Raw genomic sequence first — 23,769 nt, forward strand, 5'->3', positions numbered from 1 at the left:
TTTCGAGAAAATGGTGGTCCAAGGACAACAACGTGATAACATCTTGATCTGGAAGAGTATGTTTTGTCCTCACATTGCATCCGAAATGGCCAGTTTCCAAACACTTGCCAAGTCAATGGTGAGGGACTCAATTTCGCTTGCAAAATGCATCCATATAAATAAATAAACAAAAGTCTTTTATTGCGACTCTCGGTCATGTCAGCTCGTAAAATAATAAAGTTGTGTATGTAGACAACTTACACAAATATGGGTAAAAATAAGTAAAAGAAGAAATTAAAATGGTTAAGACGATAGAACATTCGACTAGTGATATCACAGCAGAGATGACTAAAATTGGTTCAGTGCACATGAAAAAAGTTAAGAGGCGAGTTCTAGATAGTGCAAAGACGGGTAGGTAGAGGTAAATGATGAAAATCTTGTTTATTGCAGCAGAGTAGATGGGTCAGATTGAACAGATCCTTTGTCAACTCCTGTCGCTGATGGTATTTGGCTGGGAGACGGACAAAGGTACACTAACCTTGCCAGCTCGATGGTGAGGGGCTCGGTTTTGCATAGAAAAGGTGTCCATGCATTGTTAGCATATTGGGGCACGCAGAGGTATCGCAGGAACTTGGTGTAGGTGGCATCGGCGGATTTGAGGCCGGATTGGGCGGAGTTGGGAAGCCAAAGGTGTAGGCCCAAGAGAAAAATTGGGGTGACATAGATTCGGAAGAGTTGAAGGACTATTGGGAGGGAAAGCTTCTTCATGGGAAGTATATTGCATATGTATCCGATCCTGGCCCTGGCCTCAGTTATTGTGGATTTGAGGTGATTGGTGAAGGAGAGTTGGGTGGAGAACATAGATAAAACTATTGACGATTTCAATCGGACTATTATTGATGTGGAAGGAGGTGGGAGGCAGACGACCTTTATGGAAAACCATGGCCTTCGTCTTGATGTTATTGGCGTCTGCATATTGTAGATATTGAACAGGAAAACGGTTGATGTAGGGGCCTTTGTGTGTAAGAGCTTCGGGCAGGTCGGATACATAAAGATTAAAAAGAATTGGCGACAGTGGATCCCCTTGCGGAAGGCCAATGGAAGTAAAGTAGCAGGGGGATAGGTCCTCACCAGAACGAATGGAGCATCTGAGTCCCGCATAGATGTTGGACAGCAGGACACAGATTGAATGCGGAACTCCCCTAATTTGGAGTTTGAGGAATAACCGCGTTCGGTCCACCCTGTCGAATGCTTTAGAGAAATCCACAAAGCAACCGTACACTCTCCTCTTGTTGCTGATGTTGGAATGCACAATTTCATAGAGGATAGTAGCTGCCGAGGGTGGTAGAGCGGCTTTTCCGGAAACCGAATTGGAACTGGGGAAGGAGATCCCTATCCTCGGCAATCCGGAGAAGCGAACAGCTAGTAGGGTTGGACATCATCTTCAAGAAGGGGTTTTCCTGAGCGATGGTCCGATGATTGTTGGGATGTCCCTGGGCCCTTTCTTATGGATGGAGATGATAGCTGACTCCATCCACTGTGGTGGGAAGAAGGCAGAATGGAGGGGAGGCTGAATAGATGTTGAAGGAGTGGCAGGGCTTGGGTCCGGAGAAGTGACAGTTGGAAAGGAGAGGACCCCATATGTTGATTGGGCCTTGCTCTTCATCTTCTTGAAGGCCACGTCCATCTCGGGTCCGTGAAGGGCTGCAAAAGTGGTTGGTGTTCTTCTGGGCAGCCCTGAACCTCCTCCATTACTGTTTCCGATGTTGATCCAAACAATCTTGACAGTGAGATAGTATCAGAGGAATCTCCGAGTTGGTGGCGGGCTTTTTTACATTATCTATATTGTAATATATTCTTTATATTATTGGCATATCAATTGGCACTCACAGCTCTGGCCTGAATGACTTAAAGAGGGTGACATTGGCGGCTTAAGGTTGAGTTGGGCTGAGTCGGGACGCCGTAAGTGAAGGCCATAGAAGAAGATGAGCGCAATAATGGTCCGGAACCTTTCACTGGTTATTAAATGATTGATAAAATGTAGTTGGCCGGGTGAAATAGTCATCAAGTATAACGGAGGAAAGTGAAAACCCAAGTCCTTGCGTCATATTAGCATTGACTTGAAGGCCGTTCTCGCTCCCTGTCTGGGAGAGAAACAATTTGATATGGCCAATCAATTCATTGGCATGGTCTAATGCCTCAAAATGGAGATTCAGTGCTAGAGAGTGACGCCAGAATTAGAGTGGTAAATAAAGGATTAGTTCAACATGGGTATGATTGTGCTCGTTTTAATGTGTCAATAGGTGCCAAAACCAATCGACCATACAACAGTCTTTCCACTTATTCCCTTCTTATGTAGCTGTTTACAATATAGTGAAGATGAACGAGTCTTTATACAGCCTTGTTCCATTTATCATAAGACACAACAATAGACTGGTTTTGACACCGATTGGCACATCCACATGCGCTACAGCTAGGGACCATGTTGAATTGGTACTCTTTACTTTATTAGGGTTGCTCGAGTAGCTGAGTAAACAACATCCGTGCCCTGAGCATCGCTTGAGCTAGTCAAGCACGGGGTGGATGGATTTCTTGACCACATCCAAAGACTGATTCGAATTGGATCAGATCAGAGACAACGGAATCATTGGCCCATACAGAGTCTTGGCCGGTTATTAGTTGCAGCCATAGCCGTCATTCAGCCGTCGGCCGACACATACGGCCATGATCGATCCTTTGCACTTCTCTGTACCTTTGAGGTCAACGCGTGAAGACACTCCAGCAACCTATTGCCGTTCTTACGCCCATTTCCTACCCACCAATGTTGTCCATGAAAACGAGATCTAAACGGACCAGGTCTTACCCATTGTCTGACTGACTTCATTCCCGGTTACTTGGTTTTGATAACTTTAATAAATCGTTCCACCGGCCCCAGATTGACTGGATGGCTTCAATCAATAGGATGTAAAAACTCGCCTAGCATCTCTCCATGATTAGTGGTGAATCATGAAGTACGAGAATGAATGGCGACTTCTGGTGGGCGCAGCCTATCAAAACCAAGAAGCCAAATTTAAGACTACGGAAAGTCATCAGAACCAATTTTGAGGTGCCATCGAATTTTTTTCGAAAGGAATACAAATACACATTATCCAATGTCTGGCTCAGGTGGTTTTGTTTTGATTTTTCGCTTGAATTTGGTCAACAACACCCAACTTCAACTGGCATTATCAAAGAACATATATCAGCATTTTTGTCAGATGTAAAGGCTTGCCAGAAAAGTCTTTAGCTTAGCGATGACACAAAAGTAAAGTAGCTATCACTTGAGCAATAGATTTGTAATAGATTGGATCAATTTACAGATCCTACGGAATTCCTCAAATGGCTATCTTCTTAACTCTCGAGTACCAACCACCTCAATTTTCGGAGACACATTCAAAGCCTCATGCAATGAATGGAGCGCTGTGGGGTTTACTGATGCCCAAAATTCTACCATTCATCGTAGCAGTTAATATGGCATATGTGAGAAACATGAAATCTCATTTTTGTGCTTCAAGGTGGATAACCATTTAGTTCATAGGGTAATGACCTGAGATTAAATTCGGTTTGCAAGAAAACACTCTCTCACAGATCGAACACTTCTTCAACCCTTACAATAGGGGAAGTTAAAGCACCAACTTTAAATGACTTACATGAGATCAAACTGTAACTTCATGAAGAAACGCATTGTGGGACTTATTGCTCTTGGGCGATGAAACATTTCATGCAGTGCTCATGATATGAACTGGACATGATTGTTTTAAGCAAGATGAATCCTCCAAAACTTACCAACAAGATCTTTTTAACACGATCGAATTCATTTTTTGCCACAAATATTCATCTTCAAAACCGACACAGTTCTCATTCTCAAGCTCTTGGAATAAATTATTCTCCTATTAGCCGTCCAAAAATCCCCCATCATCATTTTGTCCCTAACTTCCAAACTTCCTTGGATGAATAACCGGAGTTGTCGTAACGATTGGCAATCCTTTCCTGGCCTCAGTGGGCGTTAGATCAGGATTTTTTCGGGCAGCAGAAGTGAACACGTTTTCCAGTGCATCTTGAAGGAAACACATATTGATCGAAGGGCTTCAAATTCTCCGTAACACTGGGAAGGGCTTTGCAGGACTGAAATACAAAAATTGAATTGATGTCACATGACCAACAAGCAATAGTTATATTCATTCATTCTCCTCTCCCTCCTCTCGTTGCGGACAAACAAACAGAGAAATACGAGAATACGCTCTAAGGTGCCTGACTTCAACAAGGTATTTTTTGTCGACCAACTAACCTCTCTGAGGAACCTTTCAAAACCTGTAAGGTTAAACTTACAAACACTGTGTCCATCCAATTAGTGATAAACGGAGAGCTGTACATGGTACACTTTCAGCACACCAGCGACTTTTCATCATCATCAAGGCAAAATACTTTCATCTTGACGAATACTTTTGAATATAGCGGTTTCAAAGTATTGAGCGAAACAAAACTAAACCTTGCCGCTTTTTGGTTTATATAAATGAAAGGCTGTGATTTATTCGTTTCTTGTCTGAAGTCCGTCGGTGTAACTGTTAAAACTATCGAGAAATAAAAATATATTTTCAATGACATTACGAATATTTTGGCTCCTGACCGTCTAATTCCATATCTACAAAACCGGGCATTTTGCCCTGCATCCTGTTTTGTAAGTTCCCTTCGCCTGATGTTGAAACCAAGGTTACTTCAGTTAGTTAATTTGGAAAAATCTTATTATGACTATCAAGTCAATTTTGAATTAAGTGAATGATCAATGAGGTTCAACTTTTTTTAGATGAAGCATCAAATTTTTGAGAGGACCACCATTTTTTGACACCCTGTACATATATCAAAGTGCTCTTGAATTGACTCAAAATTTGTTGACCGTATCATGGCACTTGCTGCTTGTCTTTAATACATTTTGAGTGCGATAAGCCCAGGAATAAGTGAACTGACTATGAGGGAGCACCCTAGCTTTTGATTCAAAGTCAGAAAACCGGAGCGGAAGTCACGTCGTTCGTTCCTTGAAGTTACGCACTTCTACTTAAAATCAAGGAATCCCAATCATGAAGATCTTCTCAATGCTTCTAATTTTGCTTGGTAAGTTTCTGCTTGAAGTAGCTTACTACCGGTGAACGAAGGGTAAATTTTAACCATGTCCTTTTTTTAAGGCGGTACCGCCATGTCAAGTGCGTTAAGATGTTATTCAGGCTTGGGCAATAACTACGAACCTTCTGAGTGCGCTGAATGCCTCTTTGGGGTTGATTGCATGTGTATGAAAGTGCCACAGCAAGGAAATATTCCGGAGACACGCGGGTGTTGGGCCAATCCTCATGGAGGGTATCAAGAGGGTTGCCAAGACGGAACATTTTTTCAACAACAGTTCGTTCGAATGTGTAGATGCAATGGAGAGTTGTGCAATGGCACTAATCAGGCTCATTTACATGTTGCCATGCTTCCAGTTTTATTGCTCTTGAAGCTCATCTGCACATAACAAGAATAAATACAATACAGTATGCATCATTTTGTGCTCAAGTGTTCAAAAACCGGCCACGCCCCCGTCCTTTCTGAAATCTGCATTGGCTAACAAACGTCCGTTCTCTTCTTTTGTGATGCCACAAACCACGGATTTGCCCAAATCTTGCTGTCGAAGTTTGTGTTTTCGTTCCATTAAAAACGTCGAAACATCCTTATTGAAAAAAAGCACCGGATTCATTTAAGATTTGAAGGTCTGTCTTAATTGAAGGTCCAATTATCTTACCTCATCCAAGCCTACTTCGTAATCCACTTGCATTGGAACGAGCTGGTGATGGATTCGGCGAGAATCGATGGCTTGTTTGATGTTCTCTTGAAACCATAAGTTGCGAATCGAAGTCTTTAAAACAAAGAAATCGCACTCCATGTATTATCATGTCCAATTTTTACATATCTCGTCTTTACCCTGACAGACTAAGGTTTGAGCACTCGTCATACCTAATACTTTTTCTTCATGAGCACGCTATGTTTTTGAAGGCAACACTTACGTAAGCGATTGAGGTTGTAATCTTGGTTCCCCCAGCCGCTCCAATGACTAATTTGAGGTTGCCTTTTCCATCTGTCACAATGGCTGGAGCCATAGATGACAAAGGGCGTTTTCCTGGCTTGACAAAGTTATTGGACGAGGGTGGCACTCCAAAGTTGTTGGTGATATTTGGGTACGAAAAATCATCCATTTCGTCATTGATTATGATTCCAGTTGAGGGCGACAAATACATGGCCCCATAACTGAGGAAAAGTATTGCAAAACATTTTGCTTGACGAGATATTTTTTTTTCTCTTCTAACAAACCCAAAATCCACTTACTGGAGGTTAATGGTACTTGTAACAGTCACAGCATCTCCATTTTGAGATACCACTGAACAATGGGCAGTGCCATGATCATTTGGAATGGAAAAATCCGCTCCATAATACTCTGGATCGTTGATGGTGAAAGAGTCGTTAATCTTAGAAAACGATTCAAAGGCCCATGTGTCTGAAGTCATATTCTTGACTAACTGAAATTGAAAACCAGAACCAAACAGACATGACAAATTTACTGACGTCTCAATGTAGACAACGTCTTACTCCCAACACTTCTTCGGCAATATCTTCATCATTGGGATCTCCAAGTTTGGTTCTTATGGCGTACGCATATTTGAATGCTTCGGCCAAACGGTGGTAAAACAATGGTTGATCATCACCCGGGGAAAGATGGTAGTAGCTCATGATATTCATGATGTAGGCCAAAACAGTGCCACTTCCCGGTGGTGGAACACTATGGAAGACATTGTCACCAATCTTCACGCTCACAGACGGTTCCCATTTCACCCTGAACAAGGTAAGATGACATTTTAGCAACTTTATGGATTCATCTGCCACCTCGATTAAAGTACTCATAATTTTTCATGTCCTCCATGGATATGATCCCTCCTGCCGATTGAATGTCCTTGACCAGGTTCTTGGCTATTTGACCAGTGTAAAAATCATCCGCTCCATGGGTGGCAATCCTTTCCAAAGTATCAGCCAGGTCCTCACACTTGTAAAAGTCTCCCTCTTTCCATGTCTGATTAGTGGCTGGATTCACAAACCGGCTTTTCATTCCAGGGTCTTGGAAGATCAGCTCATTTTCCGGGTGATCTTCCATGGCATTAGCGGCTGAGAACGATACATAAACCCCTTGACGGCACATGTCGATGGATGGTTGAATCAAGCTTGCCCAAGACACGTCCGGGTTGCCGTAACGCTTCTTGGCCTCCCAATAGCCTTTCACCTCGCCGGGAACAGCGGCCGCCAAAGCACCTAATCCGGGAATAATTCTGAATTGACATGTTTCACGCACTCTCTAAGAACCATTGACAAACCTCGTTGGGCTAGCTGTTGGTCGCCATTGAACATGTCTGGATGAGACAATTCTGGGGCAGTTTCTCTTGCATTCAGAGTGACGATCTCGCCGGTTTCCTTGATAAAGATGGTCATGAGGAACCCGCCACCGATTCCCATGCTATGAGCACTGTAGAGACCATCGCAAAATAAGGCTGCAATGGCCGCATCCACTGCAGTTCCGTTTCTCTTCAGGACATCCCTTTGCATTCAAATCAATAATCAATCAGGATTTCTTCTATTGGGATGAAACATTTTCTCACTTACAGTCCAATGTCTGCGCAGGGTTTCCCGTCAACCGACACTGCGGCTTTAGAGTAGTTTCCTAAAGTACTTGAGGAGATTGGTGGAACGTATTTTGTTTTGGTGGCTCCTTTGACAATAGGAACTACAGGGTTCGGCCCAAGTGAGTCGTCTGCCGGTCTAGCACTCACCCCCAATCCAAGACTTACACAAATCACGGCCACAACCAAGACGGTTGCCAAAAGTCCCATGACCAAAAACAGTTTCTTTAGGCCGATCCTGAAATTGAGAGCTAGAAATGGAAATTGTGGCAACAATGACCCCAACGATTATATTATATTAGAACTCTGACGAGCTGATGGATCAATTTTAGGCTCTAGAGTTCTTAATGCGTACAACTAACTGCAGTAAATGTTACTGGCTCCTCCATTGTCAATGCTCAAGGATTACGTGCACATAGTCTTGGGATGAAGATAACGTTATTTGTGTGTTAAAGTTGAATTCCCTGAAACTCCAAGGGAAGAGTTCTCAAGAGGTTTCCATTAAATAAAGAAAGCTTTTAGCCAGCTATGTGTGCTAAAACTTTTTCTCAGGCCAAAATCTCAAAATTGGACGCTTTTAAAGACTAAGCTCAAGATGTATCCGAAAGGGATGATGCTTGTGGGGGAAAATTCATTGCAAACCAGATTTTTAAGAATGTCCTGGCTGTTACTGGTCTTCGGGGTCTTTCTACCTAAAATTGTAAATTGTTTTACCGGATCGAACGTCCCTCGGAAGATAAATCGTAGAAACTGATCAAGGTAAAATCCAGGTGTCTTTACAATTTCACCTCCCAAATAAGAACAAATCTGAATATTCGGTATTGGACAAATAACAAGTGGAGTCACAACACGTTCCAACCTTGAATATTGATCAGCGCTCAAACAAAATACGTTTGCTGTTGGCTTAAAAGCCCATATTGATCATTTGGCTTTCTTCCTTACGTGAGGCAATCTAAAATTTAAATGCCAATGTTCGTTCAACAAAACAAATCGGTATTGCATTTACTGAGGTTGCATGATTATCATTGTAAAACATCCGTTGGGATTTAATATTGGTTAACATCAAATATACTATATAGAGATTAAAATGCAAAAAATATACTGCTTTCTGTCAAGTAAGTCTATATACAATCCATGTTAGTTGTGGTTTTGGTGTTGAAAGTTGCAAAAACCATATAAGAATCAGGAGAAAACTTACGTGAATCAGTCCGATTATGATACGCAAAAATGACAACGTACGAGTAGGTAGCCTTAACCTCAGGAAGAGGAACGCTTGACAATACATTTGTCTTGGGCTCTTCAATGACAATGAAACGATTGAAAACTTCCGGCATAAGTGGCTCTTTTTAGATACCAACACTTGTTTTTGGTCAAACTTCATACACTATTGTATTTTAGTCATACTATATTGGCACTCTTTTCTACCTAAATAAACAAGCCATCTATCTTTTTCAATACTCTTGGACCCAAGTACAGGGTTTCAGAAACAGAAGAGCCATAGCTTTCTTTCAAATCATAGGATTGGATTGATTAATGACGAACCGTTCATGCTCTATGCATCGTTATTGCTGTTCATTTTGCAAATGCTTCCACGGCCCCGAAAATCACAAAATTTTCTTTGAAAATGAACAAAATCGCCAAAAATCATTTAGTATTCATAAGGAAAATGCTCAAGATAAGCGACATTCGGTGATCCTCGATCAGTTTGGAGCGTACCACGTACATAGAGTGAAAAATGAAAATCGTTGAACATCTTAGTTGTTTTAGTGCCAACTAAAATGCATTTGGGCATAATTGCGAACGTTTTCACATGTGTCCCTTGTCCTCGTACACTCTAACTACTCGTGTTCAAACGTGTTATTTTTCAACTCAGTAGTTCATGAATAAAGCATGGAATTTTTCATGACAAATTTCTTAGGCGTCGGGCGTCTCTTAAAGCTTCAATACTTGCCCTTCAAAGTACCTTTTGAATACTTTGACAATATCAAAGTCCGTGGTCTCATTTTGGTTCCTCACAAGATACGAACGATGTCGAACTGATTCCTGGAGCAAAATCTTCACATCAGGATCCATCTCTTCGTCCAGATCGGAATCATCCGGATCGAACAATTGAAAATATTCATAATCTTGTCTTGCATCATCACTCCGACCGTTTAGTGATGACATAACGAAATAATGAGCTCATGTCACAGGGGTAATCTGCAACTTTTCATGTTCCCACAATGAGATGCGGCAGCTGTGACTGCTTGAATATGTAGACTAATCCTCATGTGTTTTCATCTATCAGCTGATTTTCGTAGGTATGGTCCAGGCTGTACAACGTTCTTTCCGTTCTTTGTGCCTGTCTAAACAACCTGAACATCCAAGTGTGAACACTCCGCTGATCCTCTACCTGGGTTTCTTCAACTTTGACGGGCCTTTTTTGGGTCAGAGTAAGGACAATTTTCGAAAGTTTCCAAGAGCTGTTACCAACAAATAAGTCCTTATACTAGAAATATTTTCCTAGTTAAAGATCTGCCACCATCTTAAGAGGATGTAGTGTACGTTTCAAAAGTATCATTATTGTTCAGAGAGGTGCAATGTGACTGTTAGAAGTTGTTTTACGATGAAAATGTCAATCAGAAGTGACAGACACCATATTTTAAACAATATGAATGTCAAAAACCATGTGTCTGAAAGCAAAAGCAAAGCAATTAACGAAGAAATAATGGAATCTGAAGTAACATTTTCAGGATCAAAAGCTTGAATGTAAAAATCGGATTGCCTGAGTAAAGGTGTTCATGCATGTTCTTATCATTTTATATGTTTTACCATTGGCAATCTGAAATTCACATAGTGTATAATTTTGCAATTTATGCGAGTTTTTTTACACATTTGACGCCTTTTTTAACAAAAGTAAGCAAAACCATATTTCAGTAAAAGATGATCAGCGTAACACAACTACAGCAAACGACAATATCGAGCACCTTTTCTCATCTTCATAACTTCTATTGCCAGCTAAAGTTTGCGGGACTAGCCCTAATAGTGGGCTCAGCCATAAATACTGGATATTTAACAAACATTGAATAGAAGCCTTAAAAAAGACAAAATTACAAGTATTTTCAATCTGGGACTCCTTCATTGATCAATTAGATTCTCTCAAATATTAGAAGGGAGGACGTAGATGTTGTAATCCGGTAGCACATTTTAAGCCAAACTTGGGCAATCGATTGGCCATAAATTCCCGATCGACGTTATGTTCAAAGGTAAGCTAGATCTGCCAACTCTACATGGAGGTCGCATTCTGACTGCAGGTCTATCCAATGTCACCGAATACCCCAGTAGGCTTTGATTCCATATAGTAGTAACTTGGCGAAAGCGTTGATTTTGCCCCGTTTCACTTCCAATCCTTTTATAGAGGCCATTGCTGAGCATTTCCAATTTTTACATCTCGATTGCCACCCTTTTGCCCCTTTAAATAGCAGATGACAACTTTGCAAATCCAAGATCATAAATTTGCTGGTTGGTTCTTTTTCACTCTTTAGAAGTTAGTCCATCATTTGTTCGCTTTCAACGACTTCAACATTTTAGAACTTTATATGGCTTCAACTCAGTCATCATTTTTATTCACAAATGTCCATTTTATATGTACCTAGGACTGTATTTCTATGGCGTATCACCCGTTCACCTCAAATTAAACCTGGGTAGCTGGAAACTTCAATCCTAGACAAATGAGTTGAAAGTAATTTCAATTTTCTAGTTAGTACACAAAACAAGCTCCTCTCCATAGTTGGAAATGTCTATGTCAAGTGAATATGCAACGATCTTAGATATTTCATTTGGCACAGCTGATGGTACAGCTCGATGGTGTTATCATTTATTTGCGATGGCAAATAGTACTTGCATATTCCGTTTATTTTTCCACGACGTCGGAATGACATGAATCATTCAATGCAGCATGAGTAAAGTTCACAATTACTTCAAAACAAGAGATCATCACTTAAAACTCAATTGCTTACTTTCTTCGACGAAAATTGTCAGACGATATCGCTAATCAAGTGGTCATTATCACGTTTATCTTAATATGTATGTACACATAACTCTTTCATTACGACTCAATACCAGACTAAAGATTAGAATGCGAAAAATTCTAGTATGATCCTCGTCCAAATTCAATACTTGTGCTTTTAACCTTTTTTCATCGCTTGAACTTTATGGAACGTTATGGATAGATTGTCTTCTCACAGAACTTTGTTCAATGAATAGCAACAAACTCTAATCTATCAAATGAAAAAGATAAAGCATTTGTCGCTACCAGACAGATCTACGTAGATTAGTCCTTTTAGACTTGGAGACCTAAGATTAAGGATGTCAGTTGATATACATACCAGATTTAACAAGAAATATAGCCTAGTTAAATAAGATCATTCTTTACCAACTGCCTTGGTCAAGCATTCAGTTACTCAAAAATACGTTTTAGCCCTCTTTACCACTTCGCCTTTGCAATGCTGCGGTTCAAAATAATGCAATTATATATTTTTCTTAAAATATCGACCTTTTTGAGTGCCTTATACTATTGTCCCATTTTGAGACGGAATCGTAGATCGAAAAAAAAACTTTATTCTTAACTTAATAAAAACTTATTCCCCGGGTCAACATGCTGGGATATTAAAATGAGAACCACGGATTCAGATTAACTGAGGATGAAAAGCAATAGAGAATATTAACAATTTTAACATCAATAACAATCAATTGATTGAGTAACATGGCCAATCCCTCACGACAGGAAAATTCATTGAAACGGGATCAAAAACAAACAATCCATCCTATAAATTGAGCTTAGCTCCCTTTGCGTTAGTATATAATCGTTGGTGTCTCCTGAAATGAGGGTACGATCTTGGCATATGTTGCCATTTTGATGACAAACAATGAATGTTCTCCCAATGATCGTAGTTAATTTGTAACGCCCCTCATACATGTTTCTTTGATTGACCTCTGAAATACGAACAGATCGGCTAAGGAGGAGATTTTCATTTGATGTGAAGCTGTTTCAAAAGAAATGGAAAATCTTTGGATTGAATGGTTACATCTTCACAATCTTCGAGAATGTAATGGAAAGGTCCAGTGCACCAAATAGTCTTTTTTATTCTACGGTTTCTCAAAGGACAATAATATGACAAGGTATGACGAAATAGCGATAAAACATTAGATCGAAAAATTGGTTTGATATAGTAGAGCAGATTGACTTTTAGATTCGAGACAAAGAGGACCTATTAGGTCTACAATGCCTACATTTGCGAACAAGATGTAGGTAAGGGTTCGTGAAGGAGGGGATTCTTATAGATTGAATGAAAAATATAACGAAGCGGTTTTTTTTCTTGTTCAAACCATTTCAAGCAAATAATTAACAAGTCAGAGCAGCTTTTTTCGCACATATTTGACCTTCATGTGCGCAATGACCTCATCTCTATAGCTGTCTCCATTTGTTCATAGTGTTCATAGTGATAGAGAGTCTAAATATCTTCATTAGTATATTTAAACAGTTTGCCTATCAGACCCGAGTGTTTGTGGATGTAATATGCACTCTTTTTTAATTGGACAAAGATCAAGGATAATAGGAAGCGGATGCAATACTTCACAAAAAAGGCGACAAATTTTCGGCACTAAATATTCAGCATAATGCTTAACTCAATATCACCACCCCTAAAACTTCAGGAACCAACATGAGGATTGTTTTTGCCTGTACTAATATAAAGTACTCGTCTTTTAGAGTACAATGCCTGATAATGGCAATCAATGAGACTTCCCTCGTACATTACATTTGCATATCAAAGCGATGGGTTCTATGTCTTATCTGCAATGCCTTCTAGAATAAATTTTTCTTTTAATATAAAAAAAAATGAAGATTGTGTTTTATGGTTTAGTAAAGCTTACCCGCAACATGTTTTTTCCTTCTTGGGAGATGCCTTAGCTTTTGCGTCCATTTGATCCGAATCCAAACGATTATCATCTTCTGGCATTAAAGAAATAATCGATGATTTTGAACCCGTGCTTCCGTAACTTTTCACGGTCACAAAAGATGGCCTTCTGCTTTCCTCGTTCGACATTTTAGAAAATGGATGCCTCAATCCCGAAACTCAACTTATCAATTGGATCGTCAGTGCTTCATAATTCTAAAACTATGTCCTAAACCGCATCATTTATCATCACTTCCACTTGTAATCTTCGAGCATTTTCGTGCAACGTTTTCAGTGGTTTCGTTGTCGCGAACGGATTACATTCCGTGGAAATTCCATTGCCTTGGCGGCCATTTCCCGCCGTTTCGACGAGTTCTGCAAACTCAAGACTTACGAAATTTCTGAAATGGGTGCCAGTAGAAGCACCATCGTGCGAAACCGCTCCCTCCATCACAAACAGGTTCAACCAAGGCGCCCAAAGTGGTCGGAGATTAAGCTCGAATGAGGAAATAATCAGATGGTTGCAACTTACGAAAGACATTCACTTACCGTCAGTCCCTTGAATTGACTATCCCAGAAGAGTGAGGAACATTCGACACTTAGTTATCTAGCTGACCATCCATTTGACCAGCACTCCAACCGGCGCTGTGGATCTGTGAACAATCAGAATCAGCTGGCAAGTACTTGTAGTAAACATTGCGAAAGCTTCATGAACGACGGTTAGGCTAGAGCTGATTGGAATCATATGCTCCATGTGAACACTGATAACGCCCACATCCAACTAATACACATGGATACTTAGTGATTGAAAGACTACCATGGCGTTAAGTTTTGAAGAGCTCGCAGCGGTTTTTCAAATTTGCGATGTGGACAATAAAGGGTTCATTTGTGCCAAAGATCTTGTGCGTGTTTCGGCCCAGTTCTCGACTTCATCCTCCAGCCCTTCTTCATCCAATGGCATTGAGCAAGTTATTTCTCTTCTCCAACTGGAAGATCATGACGAGCTCGATTTCGGCCAATTCTGTACCCGAGTGCAACAAGTGCTGAAGCATTCGCCATTGACTCGGGATGCACTGACTCTGGAGGCTTCAGGTGAAGGTTTTCCAGTCGAGAGGACAACCAGATCGCATGCTCGGCGAAATCTCTTCGATGCTATGAACTCTTTCCAATCCCCCCCAATCGTCGACGACGTTCATAGAAGCTTGAAGAAGATCCAGCGACAACTCCTTGAGATGCGAGATGCTAGTTTGGATTCCAAGTCTGAGATATTGTCCTTAATGAAGGAGACGAGCAAGCGACACGAGGATGAATTCAATCGAAGAGTGCTCCAAATCCAGAACTTGTACGAGGAAAAGCTCATGTCCGAGCAGAAACACATGGAAGATCTTTTGAGGATGGATGAGCGAGATCGGTCGGCTCAGCTGGACAAGATGGACGACGACAAGAAGGCCATGTTAGTTCAGCTTCACACCTTGAAAGACCAAGTCAAAGGTCTCAATGCCCGATTAGAATCCAAAGAAGAACAAATCATCCTTTTGCAAAAATGTCAAGAAAAGACTCAGAACAACCTATTGACTATAGGTCAGGCCAAGGAAGAAGCTTCGAAGCATTGTAGTGAGTTGAAAGTGAGTAACTGTATTTTAGAGGAGAAGGTCAAGATTCTGGAGGAAAAAGTGCTACTGGAGAGTGAAAATAACGTCAGAGTAAAGCGAGAGTTTGAAGCTGAAAGAGACAGGTTTGACGAAGAGAGGTTATCGTTGTCCTTTGAGAAGGCTAGTTTCTCTTCTGAAAAGGACGAATTTCGAGCGGTATTGCACTCTCTTTTGCAACAGATAATGGATCAGAAAGCCATGTCTGAGCAAAATGTGGTCCGTTTGAGTGAGCCCCTCAGTCCCAGATTCGATTTGGCCGTGGAGATGTTGGAAAATGACAACGAGCTCTTGGCCAAGGTGGAGAGTCTAACTGCCGAGAATCAAGAGCTTAAAGACCGGATCGAGAACCTTGTGGAACAAAAGGAAGCTCTTCAGGAACAATTGGAACGTGTTCGAAACGAAAGAGAAGACTTTCGTAAGAGCTTCCGAAGTCTCGAGTGTGCCAAAACTGAAGAGAGTCGAAGCCTTATTCAACAATTCACCGGAGCATTGCATAATTCCAAGATGAAGACGCGGCTCAAAGAACTTGATCAAAAACTCAGTGAAACCAATCAAAGGATGGAGGCTCAAAAGAGCTCGTACTCTCTAGAGCTAAATGCTCTCCGAGTGTCGCTGATCAATTCCCGAAACGCTTTGCAAATGCTTCAATCCGAAAAAGAGGGTGAGATTAACGACCTTAAACTGAGGTTAAGAGAAGGGGAGAGCGAGTTAAAATGTGTCAAAGAAGCTGCGGGGTTCATTCAAGCCTCACAAGATGATAAGCGATGTCTTTCAATCCTGGTCGACGACATTGGGAGACAACAAGAAGCAATTCTAACCAGACTCGAAGCCTTGGAGAATCGAAGAATCTCGTCGAAGGCTACGAGCTTTAGCTCACCCGATGTGTTGCCCTGCTAATACTATAATAGTGATTACGTAGATGCAACGTATATAATAAACGCATTCGTCTCATTCGTTACTTTTCATTACGTTAGTGTATCAGGCTCATGATGCATCTCGACACCAAAATAATAAATAACGGCTCCAAACACAGCCCCGACATGAGGAATGATCAATGGGATCCAGAAAAAGTAGTCGTAGGCAGCAAAAGCGGAGGACATGTAAAGAAGACTAATAACACGCCTAAAAACGGAAAAAGATCGGTTTAAAATGCTTTGAATGTCTTGCAATATCTCTAACAAATACTTACGGCGAGAGATCACGAGCAGGATTAATGGCGCAACCGGAGTTGAATGCAAAACTGAGATGAATAGCTGTCAGACCCAAACCAATGAGAATTGTCACCAAGCCAGATGGCACATTCATATTTCTCGAGTCTGTGACCGCTAGGATGATAATCAGGAGAAGAGCAGTTCCCACGAGCTGATCAGCAATCAGAGTACCAATGTTAAGATCACTCATGCCGGGAAAAGAAGCGAAAATGCCAGCCGCGCTCGCATCACTAATTGGTAGTTCATTGATTGCATCAAAGTAAAGCCCGAATAATAGTGCCGCTCCCAACAGAGCACCCAAATATTGAGCTAGCCAGTAGACAACGAGTTGCTTCCAAGAACACTTCTTTAGGCACGCCATTGCCAAGGTGACGGCTGGGTTCAAGTGCCCTCCGGACACTCCCCCACTAACCAGAATACCGATCATGAGCGCCAATCCATAGCCCCAAGCTACTGAGGGGAATACTGTGGGTGTTACTGAGGCCAATTGGGCTTTATATTGAGCGATGGCCCCGTCTCCGAAAAGAACAAGCAGAAAGGTTCCCAAGGCCTCTGCCAAGAACTGCTTAGCCAGAACGGGAAGTTTACTTCGGGCCATGGTTGACTTCGATATGGGTTCTTCGAATGGAATTTTGTAACTGAGATGCTCGCAGAGAGAGATGGGACTATCTAAGTTAAACGTGGATTTTAAAAGAGTACGATAACATTGTCAAATCTACTGATAAGCCCATTAGTGTTCGGCATGCGCATTTTTACACTAGTCTAGATGAATCAATTGATTGAAAATGTACTTGTATAAAATCATTTAAGAGAAGACGAGAGATAAAACGCTTTTTTTTTCATTCAAAATTAAGTATTGGGAGCATAGAATTGTGTCACTGATTAACCCGGGATCGACATGCATTCGATGATAATAGATTGGTACTACTATTATTGTAATAAACGATTTAGTCTTTGGTTTCTCCCCGATTGGGTTCAGAAATCTTCATCTTCCTCGTCGTCTTCATCTTTGTGATGAATTTCCACAAAGTAGTAGTAAGTCAAGGCTCCAATAACGGCTCCAATATGGGGCATAATCCAAGGGATCCAAAAGAAATAATTGTCCGCCGAGAAAACGTTCCCGAAACCAGCCACATAGGTGAGTAATCGCCTGGAACACGCAGGAAAGACGGTGATGAGATTCTCTTAAACCCTAATTGATTTACCACAACGTCCGATAAGGCTCATATCGTGCGTGAGTGATATATGACTTCTGATGGGACTAGGCTACTTCTTAATATCCTTTCTCTCATATGATTGCTTCCAATTCTGATATAAAATACACTTACGGAGAGAAGTCTCGAGCGGGATTGATTGCACACCCTGCGTTATAGGCAAAGCTTATGTGAATAGCGGTGAGGCCCAATCCAATAGTCAATGGCAAGAGACCGGGTGGCACATTCATATTCTTCTTGTCTGTCGCTGCTAAAATGATGATCAAAAGGATCCCTGTTCCCAAAGTTTGGCCCACAATCAGTGTCACCACACCGATGTCATCCTTGGGATACGAGGCAAAAATCCCAGCACTAGACATATTCATGCCCAATTGGGCTTCAATAGCATCTGCATACACCCCATAAAGAACGGTGGCGCCAGCGAAGGCGCCCAAGTATTGGGCCGCCCAATACACGGGCACACAGATGTAAGTGCACTTTTGGAGCAAGCTCATGGCCAAAGTCACGGCTGGATTGAGATGACCTCCTGACACGTTTCCACTGACAAGGATGCCGATCATGAGGCCCAAACCATATCCTAAGCAAATCGATAGGAATGATTGATTCTGACCCAAGACGTGTTGGGCAATGGCTCCGTCACCAAAAATCACCAGGAGAAAGGTTCCCAAGAATTCGGCCAGAAACTTCCGAAGAAGCGGCGGGGCGCACCTCATTTTCCTCGTGTTCGATCCGGGCAAGCCCAGGTTCCCCGAGTTTGACACCTTGTCTGAAACATCCAAGAACTTGAATTCAGATGTTGCCGGGTACATGACCTAAGCTCTTCTGGATTGAGACCAAAGTTGTGACTGGCTATTCAAGGTATACATGTGGTTCATACCAGCACGAAAGGCTCTTGCCCTTTCATGCCACTTGTTAGAAACTCACCACGAGAGGCCAACTCCAATGAACTTTCAGACTGTGAGTTTCCAATAATCGGGTCCTTTGAGTCGAAAACTCTTCCGAAGAATGAACCCGTAATCGGCTGTTCTACGTCAAAATACGATCCTGATTTGTACTCGATTGGTTCTACAGGCATTGGGAACCACAATGCACCCAAACTCCCTCGAAACCTGCCTCTTTCCAGAGTCCCACAGAGACTGCTCAAAACCGAACTGCATGTATCTGTTTAATTCCGAGTTCGAGGTTAATGCTTCCAACACCATTGCCACACGCAGGCCTTGAGGGCCTTTTGTCACTGATAGTTGGGTTGAAATCATTACGGCATGGCCGTGCAAACACATTTGTGATGCATTTGCCAGCCTATCCTCGAGAACGGGATCTGTTTGTAGATTGAGGACATTCAAAGGTCTCTTTGGTTGGCTTTCTACTTAGTTGAGAGTGAATAATCCAATCATACGGGATGCGACGGAAGAGGGAAGGCCTTGGCACGCTCTATGTACAGATCGATTCCATCGACCATGGTCTTACAAACTCGTGTCAAAGTCAAGTTCAAATACATCTGTGAATAGTTGTTCGCTTGGATCGACAAATCGGCTTCGAAAACTGAATTTTACGGCGCCGACAATTGCCAAAGTGTTCACTAAGTGTATCACTTTTTTTATAGAAGCAACGACATATGTTTTTTTACGGATATGGACTCGAGGTTAAGTAATTCTGGCGTACACATTTTCTTTTATGCAACGAATTTACCTCTACTCAAGGCTAAGTTTTTCCAGAGATTGACAAGGTTCTAGGAGCACTTGTTACTTCCCTCTCTTAAATGCCGATTCACCGCACAAAAATGATGGTCAGTGTTGTTAAAAACCACCATGTGGGTTATCAGATTTGCGACTAATCAGGATCTACTTTGGAGGGTTCTATTCAAGTTTCGGATGAAGGGCAATTTTCTGGTCTACAGGTCCTTTGTCCAAGTTTGATGGATTACGAGCACGCCAAATATGTTTCTCTCTGGCCTCTCAACCAATAACCCACTTATTACCTACGTACTCAAAATACCTTGAGAATTCAGGTCACACATTTTAATTCACACTTGCACAGGATAACAACATTTGGGAACTGAGTCGAAAAACATATTTTTCAACCGGCTAATTCCAGCTCTAACTCTCAAAAAACCGAAGGTGCAGAGTTTCAAAAGTCATGGCGACATTGCCGATGATTTACATAAAAGGGTCAGATCGAAATTCCAATGGGTTTTCAATTTACTTTTATGGCCCAGGAAGCGATTAATGAGGACCTTCATTCAGTCCATTCTGAGTTTGATATTCAAATCCCGCCGTAAAATCTAATCCCGTTGTGTACTCAGAAAAATATGAAAAGCCATTTATCGCACTCATTACTCGAGATCACGTCACACAAATTTATGGCATATGGCGTACAAACGGAGCCCACATTAATGCCAAAGATGCTTCATTTACATCAGGAGAACTGCATATTACAATGATCCATGAAGCAACTTCCGGTAGAAAACGACAAAGAATGCTCTGTGCCTATGAAGGACATGAGAACAAGCAGGAATCGATGCGAGCTGAGAACAAATATTCGTCTCATGGAAAGAGAGAGAAAAAGGGAGTTCAAGAACCTTTCTCAAGATTATTTAGGACTTCCTGTGTGTTGACTGGAAGTGATATTGTTGGACCTGATGAACCGTGATAGAATAGAAATAGTACATTCTCCTCCAAAAATTGCTTTTGCGGTCTTGACATCGAATTTTCTGCTTGGTTGAAGACCGCAGCATGTAGTGCAGAAGTTTTTTCTGCAGCATCCAACATGGAATGATTAGAAAATAGACATTCGCATGAAATTTTAGGTTCTTCATAAACCTATGGATTTCGCATTGTGGAAGAAAACTCAAATCTTACCTAAGAACCCATTTTTGACCATGTTGATGATGAGTTGTCCACGGCTATCCGATCGGTCTTCATGGTGAGAACTCCACATCTCCTTCTTCTTTTCCACTGACTCCATGTTGATTCAATGTTACCATCAATACAGAGAGGTAAGTAAATCGACAGATAGGTAGGTGGGAAAATAAATAAATAAATAAGTTACAGATAATCTGCGAGATTCACTTGGAAGATTGTATACCAGTGAATGGTTTAGTTGAACTGAATTTGACAGATCTCGGGCATTCGCCGGCATAGTTTAAGTCAATGGCTAAAGTGCATGTCGTGCAGCCCTGCCGAACGTTAGCAAGCCGTGTAAAGAAAGATCAGGGATGGTCTCATCTAGAGGATCTTCATGAGAGAAGCAGCATTTCCATGTAAATGAAAGATGTTTTGAAATGAAAGAAAAGAAAAAGTCGACTCATGAAAAAAAACGGTAATATTGACAAAAAAACGCTTGGTACCCAATTGAGTCCAAGTCCATTTTAGTTGAAGAATCTGGAGTTATTCAGAATGCGATTCTGTTCGTGTCGGACGGACTTTTCACTCAGGAGTCTTAACGAGTGCAAAAAAGGTTTTTGGACAAAGGCTGTATTCTCCACTCCATATTCAAGCTTACCTCATGGGCCCGACTTCAGTGATTGACAGATCGACCATGTCATGATAATATCTTCCACAGCAAATGGAAAACGAGCAATACCTTATTACTCTGCTCTAGCTCGTGACTTTGTTTTCTACATTCTTAAAATATTTTGACTAAAATACATGCAGCTTTGTTCGTGCTATGATCTAAGTAACATGCCATGTTCTGTCTGTCCAAGACAGTTTTCTAGGACACAATACATGTTTTCAAATAGTGACTAATGGCTTGCTTGCTCATTTGATCACTAAATGTTTCCATAGGTTAGCAACCATAGCGTATTGATAGAGGCCCCACTTTCCATAATCCTACCCTTGTTTCTATCCCGAGCTAGCCGAGTCCAAGTTTCTTTGCATACTTTAAATCACAGCATGAGTTTCTACTTTTAACAACTTACATGGATGAACTTGCGGCCAGTTCCGAATTATTATTGGTTGTGATGATGAAGCGGGAATGTTCCTCAATTGGGACACCCAGGATCAGATGGCATGCCTGGCTCAGCGCTGCAAGGTGGCATTTTTGGATGGCACTTTTTCAAAATTTGGCACAGAGAAATCCTGGATCTTATTTTGTAATTGGCATTTCTTGAGGCCAAAAGCTCATGTTTGTTGGCATTTTCCCAAATTCCCTGTGTACTAAAACCCGAAATATTGGCATTGTGAATCTCAGAAGACCTGGCAGAGGGCGCGCAAGTATGAAATTCCAAAGCTTTACACCTCTCTACACACTTACGATGAAAACAGATGAACCTAGCTAGGAGCAGACTTCCCAGTAATCGTTAAATCAAAAACCTTGTCTCAATTTCAATATAACGAATCCTTCTCTTCACCTAGATTCTACCCCACGTTCAATGAGGGTGTTTCGTACACTCTAACCATACGCAAGGAGTCCCCTTTATGAAACGAACTTTTTTGTTCTCGTTGGATACGAGGGTGATCCCACCCATCCACTCTTGGCTACCGAGGACCTTGCCTACCTCTGGTTGGATGATGGTGGCACTGCTGGTAGTTGGTTAGCACTTCTTTTGCGTCATCATTTGCGTCATGCGTTCAACTTACGCAAAGTGGATAACACTCGCCTGAACGTTTTTTTTCAATCAGTCTTTGTTATTTCCAAGAACAGTGAGCCTTCGCGATGAATCGTTGCCTTGAAAGCCTTGTCTCCAATGAATTAACGTTTTAATGGGTGCTCTACGTAGATGTCGACTCATTTGATGTAACCAAAATCAACTTTTGACCTTCTAAATTAAGTATCTGGAATGCAGAATACTCCGGGACAGAGATAGGATCAGGTTATACGTAAACAGTAGGTCTATTCACGACGTAAAAATATTGATTCGCAATGTTCACCCTTTGCCTTTCAAGTCTTTTACGTTTCGTATTTGGTAGATATGTACACAACTTGAAAGCCAAGCTTGTCTGATTTGGTTGTCAAGATGTCTGATATTTGATATGTTCCATAGTTAGCAACCAGTACACATTTGAAAAGACGGTTGATGAGATTACCCAGAGAAGTGGTGTATTTGATCAGGTACAAACCAATGCACACCACTAACAGAATGCATGGAATTCACAGGCTAATAATCTCTACGCATGGAGTAGTGATAGCGTGGCAAGAAAGCAAAAAATGAGCTAACTTGCACAGGTCCTCATTTTGGAAAAACCGATTATCTTCCGCAACCCAAATTAGTTTGGAAGTAGGTAAAATTGCCAACGGAAGTGAAGCCCAACAGGTTCATTTATTCTGCATCATTAACATAGATCCATTTGGGTGCATGTCCTCAAGGCAATAATTTGATTCAAACATACGGGCATCCCGCAACCATGTAACATATGCAGACGAAATTTAGGCTATTTGGTTATTATATTTTGATAATCCTATTTTAGGTGTTCATTGAGGAAAGATAATGGGATGAAACCAAATTTTCAATGCCATCTCGGTCAAAAATGTACGCTTTTGCAGATTAAAATGAAAGTGGTTTTGGTCATCATTTTACCCTTGCCATAACGACGTTGACGTTGTATTTTGTACAATAATAGGAAAATGATATGAAACAAATAAAGTCATCATTTGTCCAAACACTCATCACTCAACAGTGTTATTAACATTTTTGAAAATTAACAATTACTCAATTTGAATTAGTTATTCTGTTAAGTGAACGAACGTTGAATAGATCAACATTAAACTTAGGCTGAAAAAGTCAGTCCACGTACGTATGCCATTGTGCTCCAAAAGTCTCGACTTCATTCTTTCCTACGCAGTACGAACACGTACACTCTGGTCTTACACAAATATCAGGTTCTGTCCCTGAAATCAGGAACTCCATTTCAAACGATGCCACAGTTCAGATGCTGAATACAAGATTGTCAGGAATGATGTGTCAAATGCCATGATTTCAGCCACTTATCCTGTGGATAAAAACTAGCCTCAAACGAAGCGTTTTATTTGGGATCAGAATAAAGGAATTGTTGCTTAGTTCAAGCAGTATTCCAACGAGTCAGCTTGTTTCGAGGTAACTCTGATTG

The 23,769-nt window shown here is 41.3% G+C and overlaps 4 protein-coding genes across 10 annotated transcripts; 1 reads left to right on the forward strand and 3 right to left on the reverse strand.

The window, feature by feature from the left end:
- Nucleotides 1–5,457: 5,457 nt before the first annotated feature.
- Nucleotides 5,458–13,857, reverse strand: LOC131886945 (glutathione hydrolase 1 proenzyme-like). 3 transcript variants are annotated; one of them, XM_059235413.1, is made up of 9 exons: nt 13,623–13,857; nt 7,693–7,947; nt 7,407–7,627; nt 6,939–7,344; nt 6,631–6,874; nt 6,370–6,560; nt 6,051–6,291; nt 5,789–5,902; nt 5,458–5,716 (listed from the first exon to the last, which is right to left on the reverse strand). In XM_059235413.1, the coding sequence occupies exons 1-9, from the start codon at nt 13,793–13,795 to the stop codon at nt 5,567–5,569; spliced, it is 1,995 nt and encodes a 664-aa protein (XP_059091396.1). In that variant the 5' UTR covers nt 13,796–13,857; the 3' UTR covers nt 5,458–5,566. The 3 variants fall into 3 exon arrangements, with proteins under 3 accessions (XP_059091396.1, XP_059091395.1, XP_059091397.1); XM_059235412.1 differs by lacking the exon at nt 13,623–13,857 and adding an exon at nt 9,673–9,998; XM_059235414.1 differs by lacking the exon at nt 13,623–13,857 and adding an exon at nt 8,424–8,577.
- Nucleotides 13,858–14,463: 606 nt separating this feature from the next.
- LOC131886646 (GRIP and coiled-coil domain-containing protein 2-like) lies at nt 14,464–16,194 on the forward strand. Its single transcript, XM_059235042.1, has 2 exons — nt 14,464–15,136; nt 15,227–16,194. The coding sequence occupies exons 1-2, from the start codon at nt 14,464–14,466 to the stop codon at nt 16,192–16,194; spliced, it is 1,641 nt and encodes a 546-aa protein (XP_059091025.1).
- A 49-nt stretch (nt 16,195–16,243) lies between these two features.
- On the reverse strand, nt 16,244–17,186 carry LOC131886424 (aquaporin-9-like). Its single transcript, XM_059234755.1, has 2 exons — nt 16,487–17,186; nt 16,244–16,419 (listed from the first exon to the last, which is right to left on the reverse strand). Exons 1-2 carry the CDS (start codon nt 17,104–17,106, stop codon nt 16,263–16,265), a joined length of 777 nt encoding a protein of 258 aa, XP_059090738.1. The 5' UTR covers nt 17,107–17,186; the 3' UTR covers nt 16,244–16,262.
- A 140-nt stretch (nt 17,187–17,326) lies between these two features.
- On the reverse strand, nt 17,327–23,505 carry LOC131886423 (aquaporin-7-like). 5 transcript variants are annotated; one of them, XM_059234752.1, is made up of 4 exons: nt 21,642–21,701; nt 20,581–20,705; nt 17,837–18,488; nt 17,327–17,658 (listed from the first exon to the last, which is right to left on the reverse strand). In XM_059234752.1, the coding sequence occupies exons 2-4, from the start codon at nt 20,684–20,686 to the stop codon at nt 17,484–17,486; spliced, it is 933 nt and encodes a 310-aa protein (XP_059090735.1). In that variant the 5' UTR covers nt 20,687–20,705; nt 21,642–21,701; the 3' UTR covers nt 17,327–17,483. The 5 variants fall into 5 exon arrangements, with proteins under 5 accessions (XP_059090735.1, XP_059090736.1, XP_059090734.1 ...); XM_059234753.1 differs by lacking the exons at nt 20,581–20,705; nt 21,642–21,701 and adding an exon at nt 23,458–23,505; XM_059234751.1 differs by lacking the exon at nt 21,642–21,701 and having other exon boundaries at nt 20,581–20,818.
- Between the last annotated feature and the right edge of the window lie 264 nt (nt 23,506–23,769).

Source organism: Tigriopus californicus, chromosome 9, assembly GCF_007210705.1.
Source record: "Tigriopus californicus strain San Diego chromosome 9, Tcal_SD_v2.1, whole genome shotgun sequence".
NCBI lineage: Eukaryota > Metazoa > Arthropoda > Copepoda > Harpacticoida > Harpacticidae > Tigriopus > Tigriopus californicus.

What these genes read in the sequence shown, in the direction of transcription:
- LOC131886945 (XM_059235412.1), bottom strand. Translation starts at nt 9,875, where the DNA reads ATGTCATCACTAAACGGTCGGAGTGATGATGCAAGACAAGATTATGAA. An exon ending in ATTGTCAAAGTATTCAAAAG is followed by an intron (nt 7,948 to 9,672) that starts GTACTTTGAAGG and finishes TCTCAATTTCAG; the next exon opens with GATCGGCCTAAAGAAACTGT. An exon ending in GAGGACATGAAAAATTATGA is followed by an intron (nt 6,875 to 6,938) that starts GTACTTTAATCG and finishes TACCTTGTTCAG; the next exon opens with GGTGAAATGGGAACCGTCTG.
- LOC131886646 (XM_059235042.1), top strand. Translation starts at nt 14,464, where the DNA reads ATGGCGTTAAGTTTTGAAGAGCTCGCAGCGGTTTTTCAAATTTGCGAT. An exon ending in CTTGAAAGACCAAGTCAAAG is followed by an intron (nt 15,137 to 15,226) that starts GTCTCAATGCCC and finishes TATTGACTATAG; the next exon opens with GTCAGGCCAAGGAAGAAGCT.
- LOC131886424 (XM_059234755.1), bottom strand. Translation starts at nt 17,106, where the DNA reads ATGGCCCGAAGTAAACTTCCCGTTCTGGCTAAGCAGTTCTTGGCAGAG. An exon ending in CCTGCTCGTGATCTCTCGCC is followed by an intron (nt 16,420 to 16,486) that starts GTAAGTATTTGT and finishes TTCCGTTTTTAG; the next exon opens with GCGTGTTATTAGTCTTCTTT.
- LOC131886423 (XM_059234750.1), bottom strand. Translation starts at nt 18,797, where the DNA reads ATGCCTGTAGAACCAATCGAGTACAAATCAGGATCGTATTTTGACGTA. An exon ending in ATTGGAGTTGGCCTCTCGTG is followed by an intron (nt 18,489 to 18,646) that starts GTGAGTTTCTAA and finishes TGGATGTTTCAG; the next exon opens with ACAAGGTGTCAAACTCGGGG. An exon ending in CCCGCTCGAGACTTCTCTCC is followed by an intron (nt 17,659 to 17,836) that starts GTAAGTGTATTT and finishes TGCGTGTTCCAG; the next exon opens with GCGATTACTCACCTATGTGG.